Source organism: Anas platyrhynchos, chromosome 2 (genome assembly GCF_047663525.1).
Source record: "Anas platyrhynchos isolate ZD024472 breed Pekin duck chromosome 2, IASCAAS_PekinDuck_T2T, whole genome shotgun sequence".
In the NCBI taxonomy this organism is placed as follows: Eukaryota; Metazoa; Chordata; class Aves; order Anseriformes; family Anatidae; genus Anas; species Anas platyrhynchos.
The window spans coordinates 35,710,199-35,727,261 of record NC_092588.1 but is presented as its reverse complement, the minus strand read 5'-3'; the positions used below and the strand labels follow the sequence as shown (position 1 = coordinate 35,727,261).

Genomic DNA, 17,063 nt, shown 5'->3' with positions numbered 1-17,063 from the left:
GCTTTAAATTCACAGTATACTGTATTAAAGTGAGGCTGAGTCCTTTGAAATAGGTGTGAGCACTCTGTGGAAGCTGACTGTGCTCTGTTTTAAAAATCAGAGAGGTAACAGCAGTGTCTTATAAACAGGCTTTGTGTATTTGTGCATATTTAGTACATGTGGTCACTGTGTGAAGTACAATACTTAAACTTTCTGGTGTATTTGCAAACCTAAATGTTACTGCAATAATACAGCAAACATTATTTTGTTTATAAAATCATAGAACACAGGAATCTGTATTCACTATTTCGATGTATAAATCTCTGATTTTGAGATTATTTTTACCATGTCACTTACTATTACAATTTTAATAAATATTTTACCATGAAGCTATGACTGTGTTTTGTTTTTCCTGCTCGGGATAGGCTCTGACCATAGTTTCTTTCTAATGAAGAATAAGATATTGAAGATTGAAGATTGATAAATCAATCTTTATTATAAGATTGGATTCTGCAGGGGCAGGCTGAATAGACCATAGCTTTCTGTGAACAGCTGTTCACTAGTCTTGATTACTGATTGCTTGCATCAAAAGTGAACTTCTGCATTCTTGTAAAAGTAAGGTAACATTCTCACTTTAAGTTCAAGGACCGCCTTAAACTCAGTAGCCTTTAAATATCATGTAGTGCCTGCTAGAGGCAGGAAAAAGAAAAAATTAACAGAGAGGTAGCTTTAAGGGGTGTCTCATATGGGTTCAGCAGGGAGCTGGCAGCCACTCAGCTGCTGGGTAAAATCCACAGGGTCTCACCAAACCTCGAATTAGCTGTTTTCAGTGACAGATTTGGAACTGCCCTCTGATGGATTTTGAATACTCTACATTGCTTGATTATTTATGTATTGGTATGTTGTGTGTCTTTGGTATTGCTTGTGTGTTGTGTAGTAGCATTTGTTTAACTTGTAAAAAATCTGTCCAGCAAAAAAAAAAAAAAAAAAAAAGAATGCATCAAGCCAGCTAACTCGTAGTTAAATAGATGATCTTTATTAATGGGGAATACCAAAACTAATTGCTGTTACAATTCTGGTTCCCTCTCCAGCAATCTACAAGGCAGGAAGAGAAATATGCATATAGAGTAACCTAAATTACTCTCAGGATTAAAAGAAGCATGAGAGAGAGGGATAGAAAGGAAGATGCCTTCATAGTCCATAGAACCAGCCTTCACTTGTGGTGGCTGAAGAAATTAGGTCTGCCTGAATTACTGTTGAAATTACACGGCAGAAATGCATGTAATTATTCCTTAAATGTCCCGCATGTCATGGGCAACCCTGAAAGAAAGAACTTCAGGCATCTGAATTGAGCCAGAGCTAGATCTACTGAAAATTAAGGGGTAAGTCCCATCCTCAGATGGAATTTGTCTCAACTAATTTTAACAGTTATAAAAGCTAAGCTCCTAGTCTCAGCTGTCATTTGGGCTCTCGCTATGCAAAAGGAGCAACATCTAATGAGGAACACATACAGTAGCAATAATACCAAGTCTATGGTAGATGTGACCTATTAACATCTACATCCTTTATTTTCCCTACCCACTGTATAGAGGGATTTAGTTCAGATGAATAGTCTTCATTCAATTTACGTCAGACGAGTTAAATCCCACTTTCAGAGCAGGAGGATTGTGAATTTATTCTCCCAGACAGGTGAAACTTCAGGCCTGCCACCCCAGGGGACGTATTCAGGAAAAACAGAAGGTGAGTGGTGGCATAGGTAAGCCTGTAACACTAACACCTCGAGCTTCCACAATACCCAGCATTATTATCCTCCGGGAGGAGGCACAAGGGCTGCCTGTTTCGTTCAGCCACAAAAGAATGGGTGGCTTTAGTGGGATATCTCAGAAATCTCAAGTGTGCTTTTGGCTGTAGGGTTGTCATTTGTTGTCAAAATGCTGAATAATAGTGAATGAGCTGCTAAAGGCTTTGGTCCTTTTCATGGCAGTGTATATAACTGACAGGAAACACCTAAGGCAAAAGCACTGCTATATTTATCGTTGATGTGTATGTGAACTTTCAAAAGTAATATTCTTTTGTATGACAAAGTATTTTGCAGAGTTCAAAGACTTATTTATTTATTGCTTCATTTTTTAAATGCTATGGACTTATATCTTAAATAAATAAAATGACTCTTGCTGTGTTAAAATAATTTCCCACACTGAATAGCAAGCAAAATGATAGATATCCAGCAGTTTTCCCTTTCATTGTAGCTTTGGCTTCTATAGTGTAGTGGATTTGAGCATAATGTGCCATATAAATAGACGTACATTGTTAAGATTAGTCAAGTCTGGGAGAGCCTTCCTTGGAAACATTCCCGTATACGTCTCATCTTCTGGGTTCCAGTGATGCTTTTTTGGAATTTCTTGCATGTCTGTAACTTCATGCTGTATATTGATGGTGCTGCAACTATATCCTTTTCACTTACAGTACAAATCTATTCTTGAAAAGCTGTGTACTTATGAAAATGCATTGCAATGAAGAGGAATAGAGAAAAATCATGTAATGGATTTCTAATGAAAAGTGGAGAAGAAATGCTCTTCTACCTATGCAGTGGGATCAGTATTTCGATGAATTTTATGGCAAGCAAGGTTTTCTGTAAAGGAAGCTAATCTTAACTCTCTTTACTTCTCAGTCTCCAATATCTTGCAGCAGATACATGGTGATTTTTACACTTTTCCATGCGCCCCTGTGGAAATATGCCCCAAATGTAATGCAGATTACTTCTGCTACCTCTGTGTGGAATCTGCCGCTCTGCTTCTTCACACAGCAGATAGGCATCCACTTCTGCCGTATTGAGGTTTATTCCCATGTACAGCTGGAGAGGTGGAGATAAAGGTGCCAACCTGTGCAGAGTGAGCAATGCTGTGATTGAGGGGGAGGCATTACTGTATTCCTTCACCTCTTTGCTAATATCCATAAGCATTAAAAATTAATTATGTCAGAGGATTCCTGAATATTAGTATTGTCCACATGGGAGTACTGCAATGGTAAGTTATTTGACATCATCAGATGAATGGAGAAATGATTTTCTAGATTTTAATGTCCTTTCAGTCCTCTGCTTTTTACCTTAGAAATAATCCCACCAGTATCCATTTACTTACATTTCTTCATGAAGTTATTTTTATGCTTTTCACAGACTGCAATTCAATCTAAAATGATTAATTTTTGCTTGTTTGCTGGTTTTTTGTCTAACTTTTGTTTTTCATCTGTTTCTAGCCATTTGCTTTTCCAGTAAGCCATCTGACCCAGCAGTCCTCTAATTATCCCACATGGTTGTTTTCCTTTCATCTTTCTTAAGTATTGGTGCTTCACTATTGGTAGTTAAAAATTAAAATGCCTTTTTATACTCATCCAGGTAATGTCTGCTGCTCTTGGGGCCTACAGTCTTGCTATTTAATTTGGACTTTTTCTCTTACCCCATGTTAGACTGCTTCCTTTGCCTTTATGTTTAGTCTACCTGACAGTGAGTGAAATGGGAACCTCCTCCAACCAGTGTGCCTTGGGTCCATGCATTCAGAACAGGAGTATGAAGATGATATATTCTGTATTTAGTATGTCTGTGGATAAAACTTTTCACAAATCATTTGTCTTCTAAGATTTTTTTTTTTTTTGTACATACAGACTGCTGATTTTCCACAAAATGGAAATCATTGAATCCAAAACAGGAGTTTTTAAGAAATCAGCTTTTTCGCTGCCCTTCAACAGACACCTAAACGGACGAGAGTTACTCTTGTGCATATTCAGGCTTTAGCACTGACGGATTGTTTAAGATACAGAGGCAAAAGAAAAACAAGACAGTGATTCCAGTGATTTTTAATGCTGCTCTTTCTGACGGGCTGGGTGTCGGTGGAAGTGCAGCCAGCCACACCAGCCAAGGAGCCTTCCTTGCTGCTGAAGTGCAGGGAAGTGTGAAATGAACGGGGACCTTCCTTGCTCTGTTAAAATTCTGAGGTAGAGTTTAACGTTTTCTTTGAAAAATGCAGTCCTGACAGCTGTGGAAACATGATGTTCCTACTCTCTGCTCAAGAGGGGAGATTTATAGACGAACTTCCCCACATTCATCAGCATCAAAACGTCTCTCTGAAGAGTAGCCTGTTCTTCAGACAGGTTTGCTGTGAGGTCTCTGCTGAAACATTTCCTGAAGGCTGCAGTTATCATCTGTGGGGTCGGCAGGTGTACATTTGAAGGGAAGTGGACTGCGTCCGCTGAATCCCTAAACATCCTTCAGGATAACAGCAGCTTCAGGTCACTTCTACCTCAGCTTCTCCAAAAAGAAGCCTCATTAAAATAAGTGCAACAGTTTTAATATAAGAATTCTTTTATTGTTTTGTTTAAAATTATGATTTTAAAAATGTGTTCCTAAAAATGTGTAGTATATGGAAGAATTGCTCATGGGCTGAAGAAGACACAAAATCCTGGTGGCCTGTAGGCTCCCCAGGGCCTTCCTGAAGCATTATCAGCCTCTACAGGAAGAGCTCAGACACCCCTTTGGTCACTCTGGGCAGTGACACAGGACCTTCTTTGTAACCCACAAGATAACAAAGGCTTTCTGGGATGCAAGTTGAGGATGTAACAGCTTATCACAGCCTCTGCCCAAAGCTGTTCAGGCAAACCTGACCACAGGCCATACCCATGAAGAGGGTCTGTGCTCAGGGCTCGTGGTTGGTAATGGTAGCAGACCCACAGTGGCCCTGAGTGAATAGTTTTGGGTTTTGCACCCATGTAATAGCACAGGGGGCTCTAAGGCACCAGATGAAGTGGCTGAACTGGGGTGCTCACAGCGTGTGGAGGGGGGAAGCCCAGCACACGCCGCCTGCTACCCGTGGCCTTGTGTCTGCCATGAGTTGCAGCCACACTGTTATGTAAACCCTCAGCCAGCACACGCTGTGCAGACAGACACCTTGTTTGTGTGTGAACTGAGCTGCGTAGGTATGTGGTGAAGTTCACACATTTTAACAGGTTCACCATTTAAATTTAGTCCCGAAAGTTAGGAGCTGTTAGAGCCCGCAGTCATCACTGACAGACAGGACTCATGTCGGTTTTGAAATGGAGGAGGAGAAATGGAGAAGCGCACAGCGTGATGTAGCAAATTTATTCTGTGAGATAAGGCTCAAGTACATTTTGCCTTTTTGACAGATTCTGTGCTAACAAGGCCAAACAGCAGCTCTGCTTCTCCTACCACAGAGGCAGGCATGCCACTCATTTAACCCTTAGGAGGCTGCCTGGCTCCCAGGAAAATAACAATACCTCAGCCCAAACCGTATTAAGCTCTGTGAATATGATAATTAAATTCAGAGTAAAGCAATTAGTCGGTATAAAGAACATAAAGTATACTTTTTTTTTTTTTTTTTTTTTTTTTTAAGAAACAAAACAAAACAACCCCCCCAGCTATTTCTAGCTAACTAAGCACAGAACACTTAACACAGATTTTTGACTGAACTGCTTTGATTCAGCCCAGTCAACCCAGATTTTCTCCATCTAGAAACAAAATAAAATGAAACAGTGAGTGGATCAGTCATTTTGGCAGAGATTTTCAGACTGCTTTACTTTTTTTTTTTTCTTTTTTTTTTTTTCTTCCAGTTATAGCATGCTGAAGAAAACGAGCCATCTAAACACTGGTTGTGATTCAAACAGATAAATTATTTTCAAGAAAACTGAAAATTCTGTTATAAAATGAAACTTTCTCAGACATATGTAACTTTGTATTCTGCTCAGAATTGGTTAAAAAAAAAAAAGAAAGGTTAATTATTTGGTTAAAAAAAGCAACACTCCCACCCCCTCCTGCACCCAGCATCAAGCTGTACTGGTAGGCAGAGGAACAGCCTGGCACTTAGTAGTCAGCACAAAAGACTAAAACACCTGCTCACAGTCATACCACAATATTTATTTCAGAACCAGTTATCTATTATTTCAGTTAAAGTATGCACTCCTACAGACCTGGGGAGAGATTAAAATAGCTCCCTGTTATGGCTATTCTGCCCACATCTTTTTCATTAATGCTAAACATTGGTAGGGTAGCAGGAATCTCAGAGCAGACAGGAACTATGATGAACATTATCCCTTGTCCTTATTGCAAAGGATGGATCTTCACTGTCACAGGCATGCACTTTTTGCATGGCAGGGGACAGTGGCAGAATTTTTTAATTAACATTTGAATCTATTATATATGAGTGCATTCCCTGATGTCCCACATGCAGAGAGCTGCAACTTTCTGGTTGACCACTGCTGCCTGTTGGGGAGGGACAAGCATTTAGGGTTGTCTTCTGGGTTGAAGATACACTTATTGCACCACACACTTCCTTATTTGCTAAGAACAACCCTGTATGAGCTCACTGCTCATATGGGGGTTAACCCTGGTTATCCCAAATTTGCAGATACTAGCAGAAGACCTTGTTGTAAAGGCAGGCCCCTTTGACACCACCTAAAGGTGTGAGTTTCTGACCAGCTGCTCAAGGGGTGCATTACAAGTAGGATGATGGGCACATTCAGCTGAGGAGTGTGAAAGCCACTCTGGAGTAGTAAACCTTCATCCTTTACAGACCAACAACCAGCATCAGTACACCTGACTCCATGATGCTGATGTGGATGGAGGGTCTATAGATATAATCAAACAGAACACAAGGGAGTCTGCACAGAGATTTCCTCCTACAATGATTTCTGTGGACAGAAGGTTTTTAAACAGGTAGTTGGCATGATGAGTGTTTAAAAATGTTTTCAAAGAAATATAATCAATGTAATTGGCTTCGTATTTTAAAGCACTCTCTGAGGCTTAGTTAGATTTCTGTTCTCCTTAGATTTCTGTTCTCTTCAGCAGAGGTGTAGTTTGATCTCTATACATTTGATATATTATTCTGGTGTTTTACCAACACTTCAGAACTGAATGAAACTGGTAACATTTGTCTTTTAGTCACAAAAAGAAAAAAATAAAATCATTATGTATGAGACTAACAATGAATGTGACTGCTACAACACTGAGCTATAGAAATGATACAGTAGTTTCACTCAGCTAAAGGAAAGGATGTCAAAGGGCTTATATACTGCTCAACTCATGCTACTGAATATCTTATTCTTTGAGCAATGCCATTAAATTAAATGTAAACATAAAAAGGGAGGGTATTGTTTAACATGAATAAACTAGAGTGGTTAAATATTAACCTGTTTTTGGTAGGAAATATGCTGCTTTCTTCTCAGCCTGAAGAATTAAGTGTAGTGTTTTCAATAAGCATTTTTGTGCAGTCCTCGAGTAGATAGTGCAATCTGCATGCCGCAATTTATTTTGTAGACAAGCTGACTGGTACTGGTTATTTCCAAGTAAATGCATGTTGGCATTCAAGGTCATTCTTAATCTTTCTGCTCAAATTTCAGACTTTTTTTTTTTTTTTTTTAAATATGTATATATAATGCATTTTTTTTGTAGGCTTTATACGTTACATGGGTAACCAAATGTGTTGACCTTTTTGAAGCAACTTCTGAAGAAGGTATGGGGAGCTTCACCGTATGTTCTTTGTTCAAGGTTTGCAATGAAACTCAGTACCTTTTTCAACATATAAAGGTGAATTTCTTAACAATTTATGAATGACAATTCAAGGTCACTTGGAATCTTTCTAAGTTCACATTTGGGATAATTTTTTTTTTTGTGCTCGAGAAGGGTGACTTTCAGAGGCATAGGCCTGTTTTATTCATGCTAATTTACCTGAGTTTTGTTTTTAAAACATAAAAGCTATCAAAGAAAAGAGCAGATGTTCACAAACCTTGTCTGAGCATTTTTTCCAATTTACAGAAGTAGTTATAGTTATTCTATCAATAAGCAAAAGAACTGTAACTCCGGGATTTCACATAATGATTATATATTTGATTTTGACGGCTAGATTAATAACCACTGTTTTGCTGTTCATGTGCTTTTTATTTGAATGATAAACTATACCTATCGTCATAACATAAACTCATTTTTCTCAAAACCAGCTATCAATTCCGTTGTTCTATGGGCAATAAAGTCTGCTGAAGAGAAGTAGAAAGGGAAGAGATGTAAGTAATTATAGAGATAAGAAAGAAATGTTCAGAGAAGTAACATTTGTAAGTCAAAAAGGCTATTGTTCCATATCCAAATAGCTGTTATAAGAATTCTTGCTTTAGGGTAAATTGCTCTATTTAGAATCACTCTTGCTGATTAATTTTCTTACAAATTCTTAATTCAGGAAATAGGGTTTACTCTTTTCTGGGGAGTGTCTTTTTGATCAGCTTTAGTGACCCTGAAATTAAAGGACTCGGAGACTGTTGTACTGGGTCTGGCACTTGTATTACACTTGTATTCAGCTGTGGGGCACTGAATCATCCTGCCATAGAAAGGTCTTCAACACTCAGCTCAGCTCAGAGATTTCAGTCGCATGTAAAGCAGTATTCAGGCTTAGTCCACCCAGATGCCAGGACATGGCTTTATTCATCAAATATTTTTAAAATCAAATACTTCTAAATGTCAAACTGTCTTAGACAAATGTAGGACTACCTGCAATTATTCCCGTCCAAGGTCAACTACATCTAAAATGTTAGGACCTTTTCTTAATAAAAAGAGTTTTGTTTTTCTTTTTTCTTTCTTTTTTTTTTTTTTTTCTCCAAGAGTTCAATTACTTTTCAGTACAAGTAGAGATGTATGGTATGAAGATAAATCTGAAATGTTTCATGTGATGAACCGTTATACTATGAGCAGCAATCAATCCATCACATCCGAATCTGGTTTCTTCTGGCCTGTGTGTGGAAAAGGCTGTACTGTAGCAATCCAATGATAAATTGTCTCCTGCTGATTAGGCATCTCTCACACCTTCTGTCCTTTACTTCAGTTCCACATGTCCTTGTAACAGTTATATCTTATTACTTAAATCCAGGATAACTCTTGACAATTGGTGCTAATATTTAATTTACACCACAACCAGGACCGGTTGTCAAGAATTTGTGCATAGCAAACGACTGTTGTGGTCTTCAAAATATTTAATGATTATGGTCATAAGCAAATGGGAGATGATCATTGGATAGATATTTTTTAGAGCTTCCATTACCTAGATTTTAATTAAAGCATATTAGAAACTTGCATTATTCAAACAACTCTGAACTAATCAAGTCTGGACAAGCTTTCAGAAAGCTTGCTTAAAATAAATACATTTTATTAACAAAATGTTAAACTTACATAGAAGGGGATTCTGTCATCTTTGCTCACTGATTGCCTTTTGAAGTCCTGAAGACAATAGTATTCTTATTTAAATATAGTGCTCCCTAGTCTCATAAATGTTGTACATTTACTAAGTTCAGGTATGTATCTAGAGGGTGTAGATTTTTTAAAGTATTGTATCTGTCAGATACAATATGTTTTACAGATGTTTTACAGATACAATGTTTTACAGATACGGAAAATTGTTAAAACCATGAACTAAGTCTTAACAATGAAATAGAATGTGAAGAATATTTCAAAAGCCTTTGATAATTTTATTAACAAATACATTTTATTTAACATGTTATGACATAAGATTAAACTCAGCATTAATAAAGTAAAATATATGCTTTTGCAGATATAATAAAATGAAAAAAATAGTATTTTAAAAGTACCCCCAAAACCTCAACAAGTTGTTATATTCTCTGTGCTTTCATTATTATTCTTTCAAACATGGTGCTTATTTTCTCTCTTTCAGCTGTAAAGCTTCTGATTTCACCTCCATCTCACTTAACAATCTATTATTAATTCCTTTAAAGCATGCAAAAAATATGACTTCCAAGAAGAGCCGCCACATAGCCACAGAGTTACGGAACTCACTGCAAGAATACCGATGAATAAAACATCAGTTAACATTGTAATTACAGGTCAAGACTAGGTCCTCAGCTGGTAGAAATGGGCATATACTATGGCAAAACCCAGAAGCACCAGTCACCTGCCTGGTTCCAAGCTCCTAGTCATGGCAATTTGCTTTGTCAGCTATGGCCTCTCCATAAAGCAGAGTATTGTATAGTTCAATTATATTTCATTATAATTCTTACAAATCTCTAGGGAAGTTACATTTTCAAGGGCAGTATGTTGATTTTTAGTCCACCCCAATATATACATTTGAAAGTCGTTATTTCTGAACAGTTAAAGGAAACCTTGGGTCAAATTCCTGCATTATATGAATAAAAATCAGAAAAGTGCATATACATATGTATGTATAAATGCAGAAAGAAGACACATTGCTACCTGTAGCATGTCCAGCCACAACTATATACTGCACTGCCATTTACTGCTATACACACAGGCCTGCATTGGGACACAGTGCATATATATGAAGGTTAATTTTATCCCCTTGTTCAAGAGACTCCACTGAGGAAAGTCCTGTTTGGGAAAGCAGTAAGGCCAGGGACACTCTAGAAAGTAAGTTTTCTTTCAAGCACGTGTATGTGGGACAAGAACTGCCGCAGTGAAGTCCCTGGCAGAGAATCAAAGCTTTAATGCAAAAAGAACTAAATATGTTACACCAAATGGAAAGCTAAGTTACTATATCAACTTCAGGGACTTTTGTAGAGTAAAAAATAAATGTTTGTTTTTCTTTTCCATTTCTGGCCAGGTGTGTCTGGTAGAAACAATGCCATATCTCTCAATGGCATTTCTTCAGCAGATGAAGAGTTATATTTTTAACTGCAAGCATGGTCTCCGTGCAGGTTGGTTTGATCAGCGTCTCAGGAAGTAAAAACCCGAAATGGCCGGTGTCACGCAGCTCAAATGCAAATGCATAGGGGATACCGTTTTTATAGGCCCAGTCCATAGAGCTGCCAGAACTCACATCTGAAAGAGGGAATTCAGAGAAAAGTATAAAAAATACAGTTCAATGCAGGTCATGTTGAAAACACTGGATAGTTATCGTGGTATTATGTCTACAGCACACAGTGACTACAGCTACAATGCAAGCTGTTGCTCCCTGACCCGAAACACCCTTCAGAGAGAGGTATGGGCACCCAGCTCCTTGTGTAAAGTGCTTGGCCCAATACAAGATTAGACCCTAGATTTTCACATGAAAAAAGTAATAACTGACTTCTCTGTGTAGAGAGAAACTTCAATAAAAGTGAACATTTAGTACACAGCCCCAAACTGTTCTTGTACCAGAGCTTTGCTTCCATGAAGATCTCCCAGCTGGAACTGTGCTCTGCATGCTTCTAGGTTTTTTTTTTTTTTTTTTCTCTCTCTCTCTCTCTTTTTTTTTTTTTTTTTTTTTAAGGCAATTCCTTTTCATAGAGAAGGGAGAAAGATGATAAAGTAAAATACAGTCTCCTTCTAAAGAGCTTTTAAAATTATTTTCTCTTAATTTCTGTCTCATCTCATGATTTCCTTACAGTATGATTGCATTTGCATAGGTGGTGTCTAATATTAACAAACCTTCCAGAGGAAGTGTGTTTCTTATGCTTTTCATTATCTCCATATGTTGGTTACCCAAGACACTTATATTTATATAAAGATCCATCTCCTATGTGGCCTGCTTTCTTCTGCGCAATTCTAGCATTAATTCACACTGCTCTTGCTTCGACACAGCTAACGACTGCACTGTAATGAGCACAAGACGATGACTGTGCTGTGAGATGGGGGCCCACGGCACGGTGTGATGTGTAGAGCTCCAACAAAAACACAGCAACAGCAAAGGAGATGCAGATTACTTGGTAAGGATCTTGCTATTTACTTAAGCTCTTCACTTTTTTTTTTTTTTTTTTTTTTTTTTTTTTCGTAGCCTGTTGTTCTTACCAAGAGAATTCAGGCCTCATAGTTTCAGTAAAGAGAATGACGTCTCGTTGAAACCTATTGAACTTCATTTCCTTTTTCCCATCTGCATGGGGAGCTTGTTTGACAAATGTTGTTACATATTTAAAGAGAGCATTTTAAAGTTACTCTGTTTATAGGGGAAAATGCATTTGAAATCACCCCCTGAAAAAACGGAAGATATCCAAGTAAAGATACTGTTGCTATCAGTTACCATCATCTAGACACTGAGGCATTTGAAACCTAAGTTTTATGGAGATCATCGTAAATTTTAGAAGGAGCTCATGAATAGCTGTATCTATCACAAGTACATAGAGGGAGAGGCAAAGTAATAGTGAAAGCTGAAAACTACTTTGAATTATTTTCTCCCAAATATTTTATAACTTAGTAATGCATTTGCAGTATCCGGTAAAGATATGCTTTTTCAGATCTTCAGATTTATTTATTTAAATCTCTTTTTGTATGTTCTGAACATGTTACTTGCTGGATTTCCTCGCTAAAATGCATTGCATTTTATTCTCTTTTATTGCATCAATTGACTTAATCTTACTGCAATCAACTGACTGTCAGTTACAAAACTTTTTCCGCCTTCTTCACCATTCACAACTAGAGCAAAGTTCACTTTAAACAGTATTTGCTTCTTTTGTAATAACAAAGGTAGTCTCCTTCTTACTATAGTTGGGTGAAAGCCATAAACTTGTGTCAGAGGGAAACTCACACAAAGTGCTAGATGCAGGACCATATCTGTATCTTACGCCATAGGCAGACTGAAGAGCATTAACGGCATTATAGGCTGCAGATTCCTGTGTGGGGGAGAAAAACAAATGCATAAATTAGGTTCTGAATTAAATACTGCAGTGGGGTTGGAACCTGAGCTATGGATTGCTGATTTCCGGCGCAATGCCATGTTCTGTAAGTCTGCAGCAACCAAACTAAAATGATTTTAAGCAAGAAATGCATTATTTATCTTTATTGACAGTAATTCCCTAACACTAAGAACTTGATTCAGTATTTTCATGGCATAAAAAAGCTCACTGCCCTGTGAACGGTCAGCCATTAAATATTTCTAATTATAGGTGTATATATACCATTTTTTTAGGCATATAAAAAGCTATGCAAGCATATTCTGCCAACATCTGCAAATATATTTCCCAGTCCACTAAATCTCATTTCTGCTGGTGGTTGAAGGTTTCATTCCACAGTGGTCCAGCAAGCAGGAAGAAGGAAAGAGGCAAATTCCACTCCTGAATCTCTGGTAGTCTGGGGAATATTCACCACTGGTCTAACTTTCTCTGGTACCAGGAAACATAGGCTTGGAGATCTATTTTCACTATTGCAGAAGTGCAGGTTCAGTGCTGTGTGGGGAAAATGAGCACCTACATTTCAAGATCCATATGGATACAGTCTGTTTAAAAGGGTTCACGGCATCCTTTGAAACTGTGTGCAGGAGGCCTGGTGCATGGCAAGTCCTGAGGGTCACACATGAATACTGCTTAATACTGCTTGCAAACCCATAGGAAGGATGCACATATTTGAAAGAAAAAGGAAGTGCTCTGCCTCACAAGGGCAGAGCAGAGGGGGACAGTCACCTCCCTCACCCTTCTGGTCGCTCCTCTGTTGATGCAGTCCAGGATGCAGTTGGCCTTCTGGGCTGCAGGCACACACTGCTGGCTCATGTCAAGCTTTTCGTCGACCAGAACCCCCCAGTCCTTCTCTGCAGGGCTGCTCTCAATGAGTTCTCCCAGTCTGTGCTCATGTCTGGGATTGCCCCACACCAGGTGCAGCACTTAGACCTCATTATGTTCACATGGGCCCATTTATCTAGCTTGTCCAGCTCTTGCCAAATGGAAAAAGAAATTTTTACCCCATTATGAAAATCTGCTAGACACAACTGGATTTGGTTTGTTTGTTTCTCAGCACAAGGAAGATTGTGGTGGAGATTCTGGCCTGATACTTTCAGTTGGTCTCTTGTCTTCCTCTCACCACATCCACGAGAGGCTGCACGAAGGCAGGAGCTGCTCAAGTCAGTGCTGCCCTGCACTTCTGCAGGGCTGGGACCTGGGAGCCAGCTGACGCCGACGGGCAATTTCTGACTCACCCCACACCAAGCACGAGGAGGTGGCAGGAGGCCCAAAACAGAGGGAAGTAATGTCTTTAGGGACTATTCCTCCTCTTACGCATGCAGATGCCTCAACTTTTGTGAGTCATCACACACAGGACCCTGATGGGGCAGGAGGTGTCAGATCCTGTGAGGGCAGAGGGGTTTCATTGCGACAGTGCAGCAGTCATCCCAGTAAATGTGCCATGGAAAGGAGAACACAGCTATGAGAGAGAACACTCCCCACATGAGTTACATATCCTACAGCAATGACAGAAAACAGGCAAGCCCTGTTGAAATCATTCTGAAGAAATCCTTTGGCAATTCCCATTTTAAAGCAGCACAACAGCACTGAGTTCTGCGCAGCAACTGCCCGAAGGTCAGCCCAGGAGGGACCCAAGTACGTGTCTGGCATGTAGGCAGGTGTCCCCGCACTGCTCTTAGCCTGGAGGGATGCTGCTCACTTCCCCTCTTGGAGTTATGTGCCGAAGGGGGACATTTCACACTGTGCAGATCTCACTGTGAATAAACCTGGGCAACCAGCCCTTGAACACCCCCCCCAAGGAGAAAGCTTCACATACAATTGTCAGATTTTTACAAGGAGATAAACAAACTCAGTCAGGCCATATAAGCTCACCGTAAACACTATTACAAGTGACTGTACAGGAGAAAAAAAAAAAAAAAAGGAGTGAACAGTAGGTGAAATTTAAAACTCTCTAGGTAGATGAAGGTTTTTGCTGCATTTTTTTTTTTTTTCTTAAAGCACACTTTCCTTTTAAGTATCTTAAAAGGACAGATTTCAGGAGAGTGTTAATAAGGTTCATAAGAGACTCGTGCCTAAATTAGCCCAGAATATGCATGTTGTGATCAGTACACAGCTCTCCAGTTTCAAAGCAGCTCTGAATAATTGAACGCTTTAATTGAAATGGTAACTGACAGCTCTCTAGAATGACACGACCCAGACAGAAACATCCTTTCTTTAGCCTGGGATTAATTGTGGCCCCCTGTTAACACCAACTGCTATTTATCTGCTGTGCATGTGGAGTCCACGTGGACCAGCAAAGCTTGCTCCATCAGCAGCAGGAAGCAGAGACTGCCACTTCCCATCTCACTGCAAATCTCCAGGAGAACTGGAGAGTCTGGAACCTCAGCCTAAGTCACTATTTGAGACACTTCAAATATTAAAGATTATTCATTTAGGAGCTGCCGGGTGACGGAGCCTTTGGCTGGAGGCAAATATTAAAACACATAAATAAATAAGCTACACTATTCCATTCATTTCCGCTATAATCCTCCCATACCAAACTTTCTAAATAACAGGAAATCACTTTGGTTTCTTATTACAACCTCCCTCTCCTTTTTGCCCCACTGCAACAAAACCAATGCCAGAGTCAAACAGTGACAGAACATTGAGATTTGGTGTTTGACTTCCATTTGTCCAGGGCTGTTGTCTAAACCAGTGTCTTTGTCACTTTAGGTTCACACTCAAACCCCTCTGATGCAAAGCCTGGTCAAAGACTCAGTGCACACCTATCACTCACCAAAGATGGACTCCTTTGGTTTAAAAGCTCTGGATGGAAAAGTACAGTGTGTGCACTGAGGGGCAGTTTCTCTCTCAGAAAGGAAATAGCCGTCAAGCAACAAGAACATGTATTGAAGACTTATTGGGATGTATGAAAACTTTCAGAGATTCATTTTCCTTCAAATGAATTTCCTAATACTGTGTCTGTTGTTGTCTCACATTACTCCTGGTATTGTTGATACCCAGCAATCATCTGGCAGAGGAGATGCTGATTCTTCCTAAGATCATGTCTTTACCTTTTGCTGTCTTGTCTGTTCTAAAATAAAAGGATGCTTGCACCTGCTAATTTTCGAAGAAATGAGATCCTGGGGTTTTCAATTCCCAGTCTACAGTTTTTGGTAATTAATAGCTACCAGTTCATTTGGGAAACCCTTTGCTGTTCCCCAAAAGAGGGTGGAGAAGGTAGAATAAAAACAAGGTTCATGGATTTAATCAGAGTCAGTGCAGAGTTTGATTGCCAGTCTCCACAAGTTCATATTTTTAGCGCCTTTGCCTGCACAGCTAACTTGTAATTTGCTCTATTTCCCAAGAATGACATCAGACAGGAGAAATTTTAGTAACTCATGAAATTAAGTGTCTTAACAGAAATACACCAACAAAGAGACTTCAGTTTGTGCAGTGCTGGCTGCTCAGTCTCCTGAGAGGGCAGCTCAGTGAAACTTCAGCGACTCTCCAGGGACTAACAACATCATTTATTCTGCACAGGACAAATGTAAGATGCAGTTAAGCTCCTTCTGGAGTAAACTAGCTTTAACTAGTAAGTTAAATGTCACTGCAACTTTCAAGGCCAGAATGAGAGATGTATGGGCAAGGCAAAAGAAAGATGCTGGCTAGTGATTGCTGCAATATGTGGCTGTGAGCAGGAGCAAAGAGCAAGTGAAGCTTGAGCAACATTTCCCTAAGAGAATTGGCTAAAGGGAAGGTTTTATGCACAGGAGTCAGGCTCAAAGCAGACTTCATACTGCAAGCAGGGGGAACAGCTCTCCTGCATTTGGATGAGCATAGAATACATGAAATGTACATATTTGTAAATCAATAGGCTTGCATAAAAAAAAAAAACGCTATTAATTTATTCTCCTAATAAACAAAAGCTCCAAAGTACCTGATGTTAATTAACTGCTTGTCATCAAGTGGTAAAAATGCTACATTTGAGCAGGTTGATACATAAGGCAATAGAAGCTTTATTTTTGGTGAAATCTATGAGATTTCTCTTCTAATCAATAAATGTAAACCATTTCAATTTTATTTTGGTCATAAAATTGAAGATGATCTTCTTTGTGCTTCAAGTGTTCCAGTTCTGAGCATGAAGGGACAGGATATCAGCTAGATGATGCCCAGGGACTTAACTACATAATTCCCATTACTGTTAATTAAATAAAATGATAATAACTATAATTAAAACCCAGGGATTTATCCTATAGGGTAATTTGCAGGGACTGATGGATGGAAGGCGCTATACCATTTAAATCAAATTACTGCTGACTCACTTTGAAGGAGGGCTATCTAATCAGAAACGAGATTGTAAGTGGATCCAGAATAAATACTGCTCAATATTAAATATGTGCAAAGCATTGAAGAAACAACTCTCTTCTCAAAATGAAAAT

At 39.0% G+C, this 17,063-nt stretch overlaps 1 protein-coding gene and 1 long non-coding RNA gene across 4 annotated transcripts in view; one reads left to right on the top strand and one right to left on the bottom strand.

Moving 5' to 3' along the window:
- The first annotated feature begins 1,420 nt into the window (after positions 1 to 1,420).
- LOC106017050 (uncharacterized) lies at positions 1,421 to 17,020 on the top strand. Of its 2 annotated transcripts, none has more exons than XR_003495717.3 (3): positions 1,421 to 1,719; positions 11,558 to 11,682; positions 15,355 to 17,020. It is a non-coding gene; the product is annotated as an uncharacterized lncRNA (long non-coding RNA). The 2 variants fall into 2 exon arrangements; XR_011807477.1 differs by lacking the exon at positions 15,355 to 17,020 and adding an exon at positions 13,697 to 15,313.
- Positions 8,652 to 17,063, bottom strand: part of CPA6 (carboxypeptidase A6) — an 82,489-nt gene continuing 74,077 nt past the window's right edge. The window contains exons 9-10 of one of the 2 annotated variants that reach the window (XM_072034539.1): positions 12,498 to 12,582; positions 8,652 to 10,816 (exon numbers count right to left, since the gene is read on the bottom strand). In XM_072034539.1, coding sequence (XP_071890640.1) covers positions 10,629 to 10,816; positions 12,498 to 12,582 — 273 coding nt within the window. In that variant the 3' untranslated portion in view covers positions 8,652 to 10,628. The remainder of the gene's footprint in view (positions 10,817 to 12,497; positions 12,583 to 17,063) is intronic. The other variant, XM_005019354.6, reaches the window with a different exon arrangement.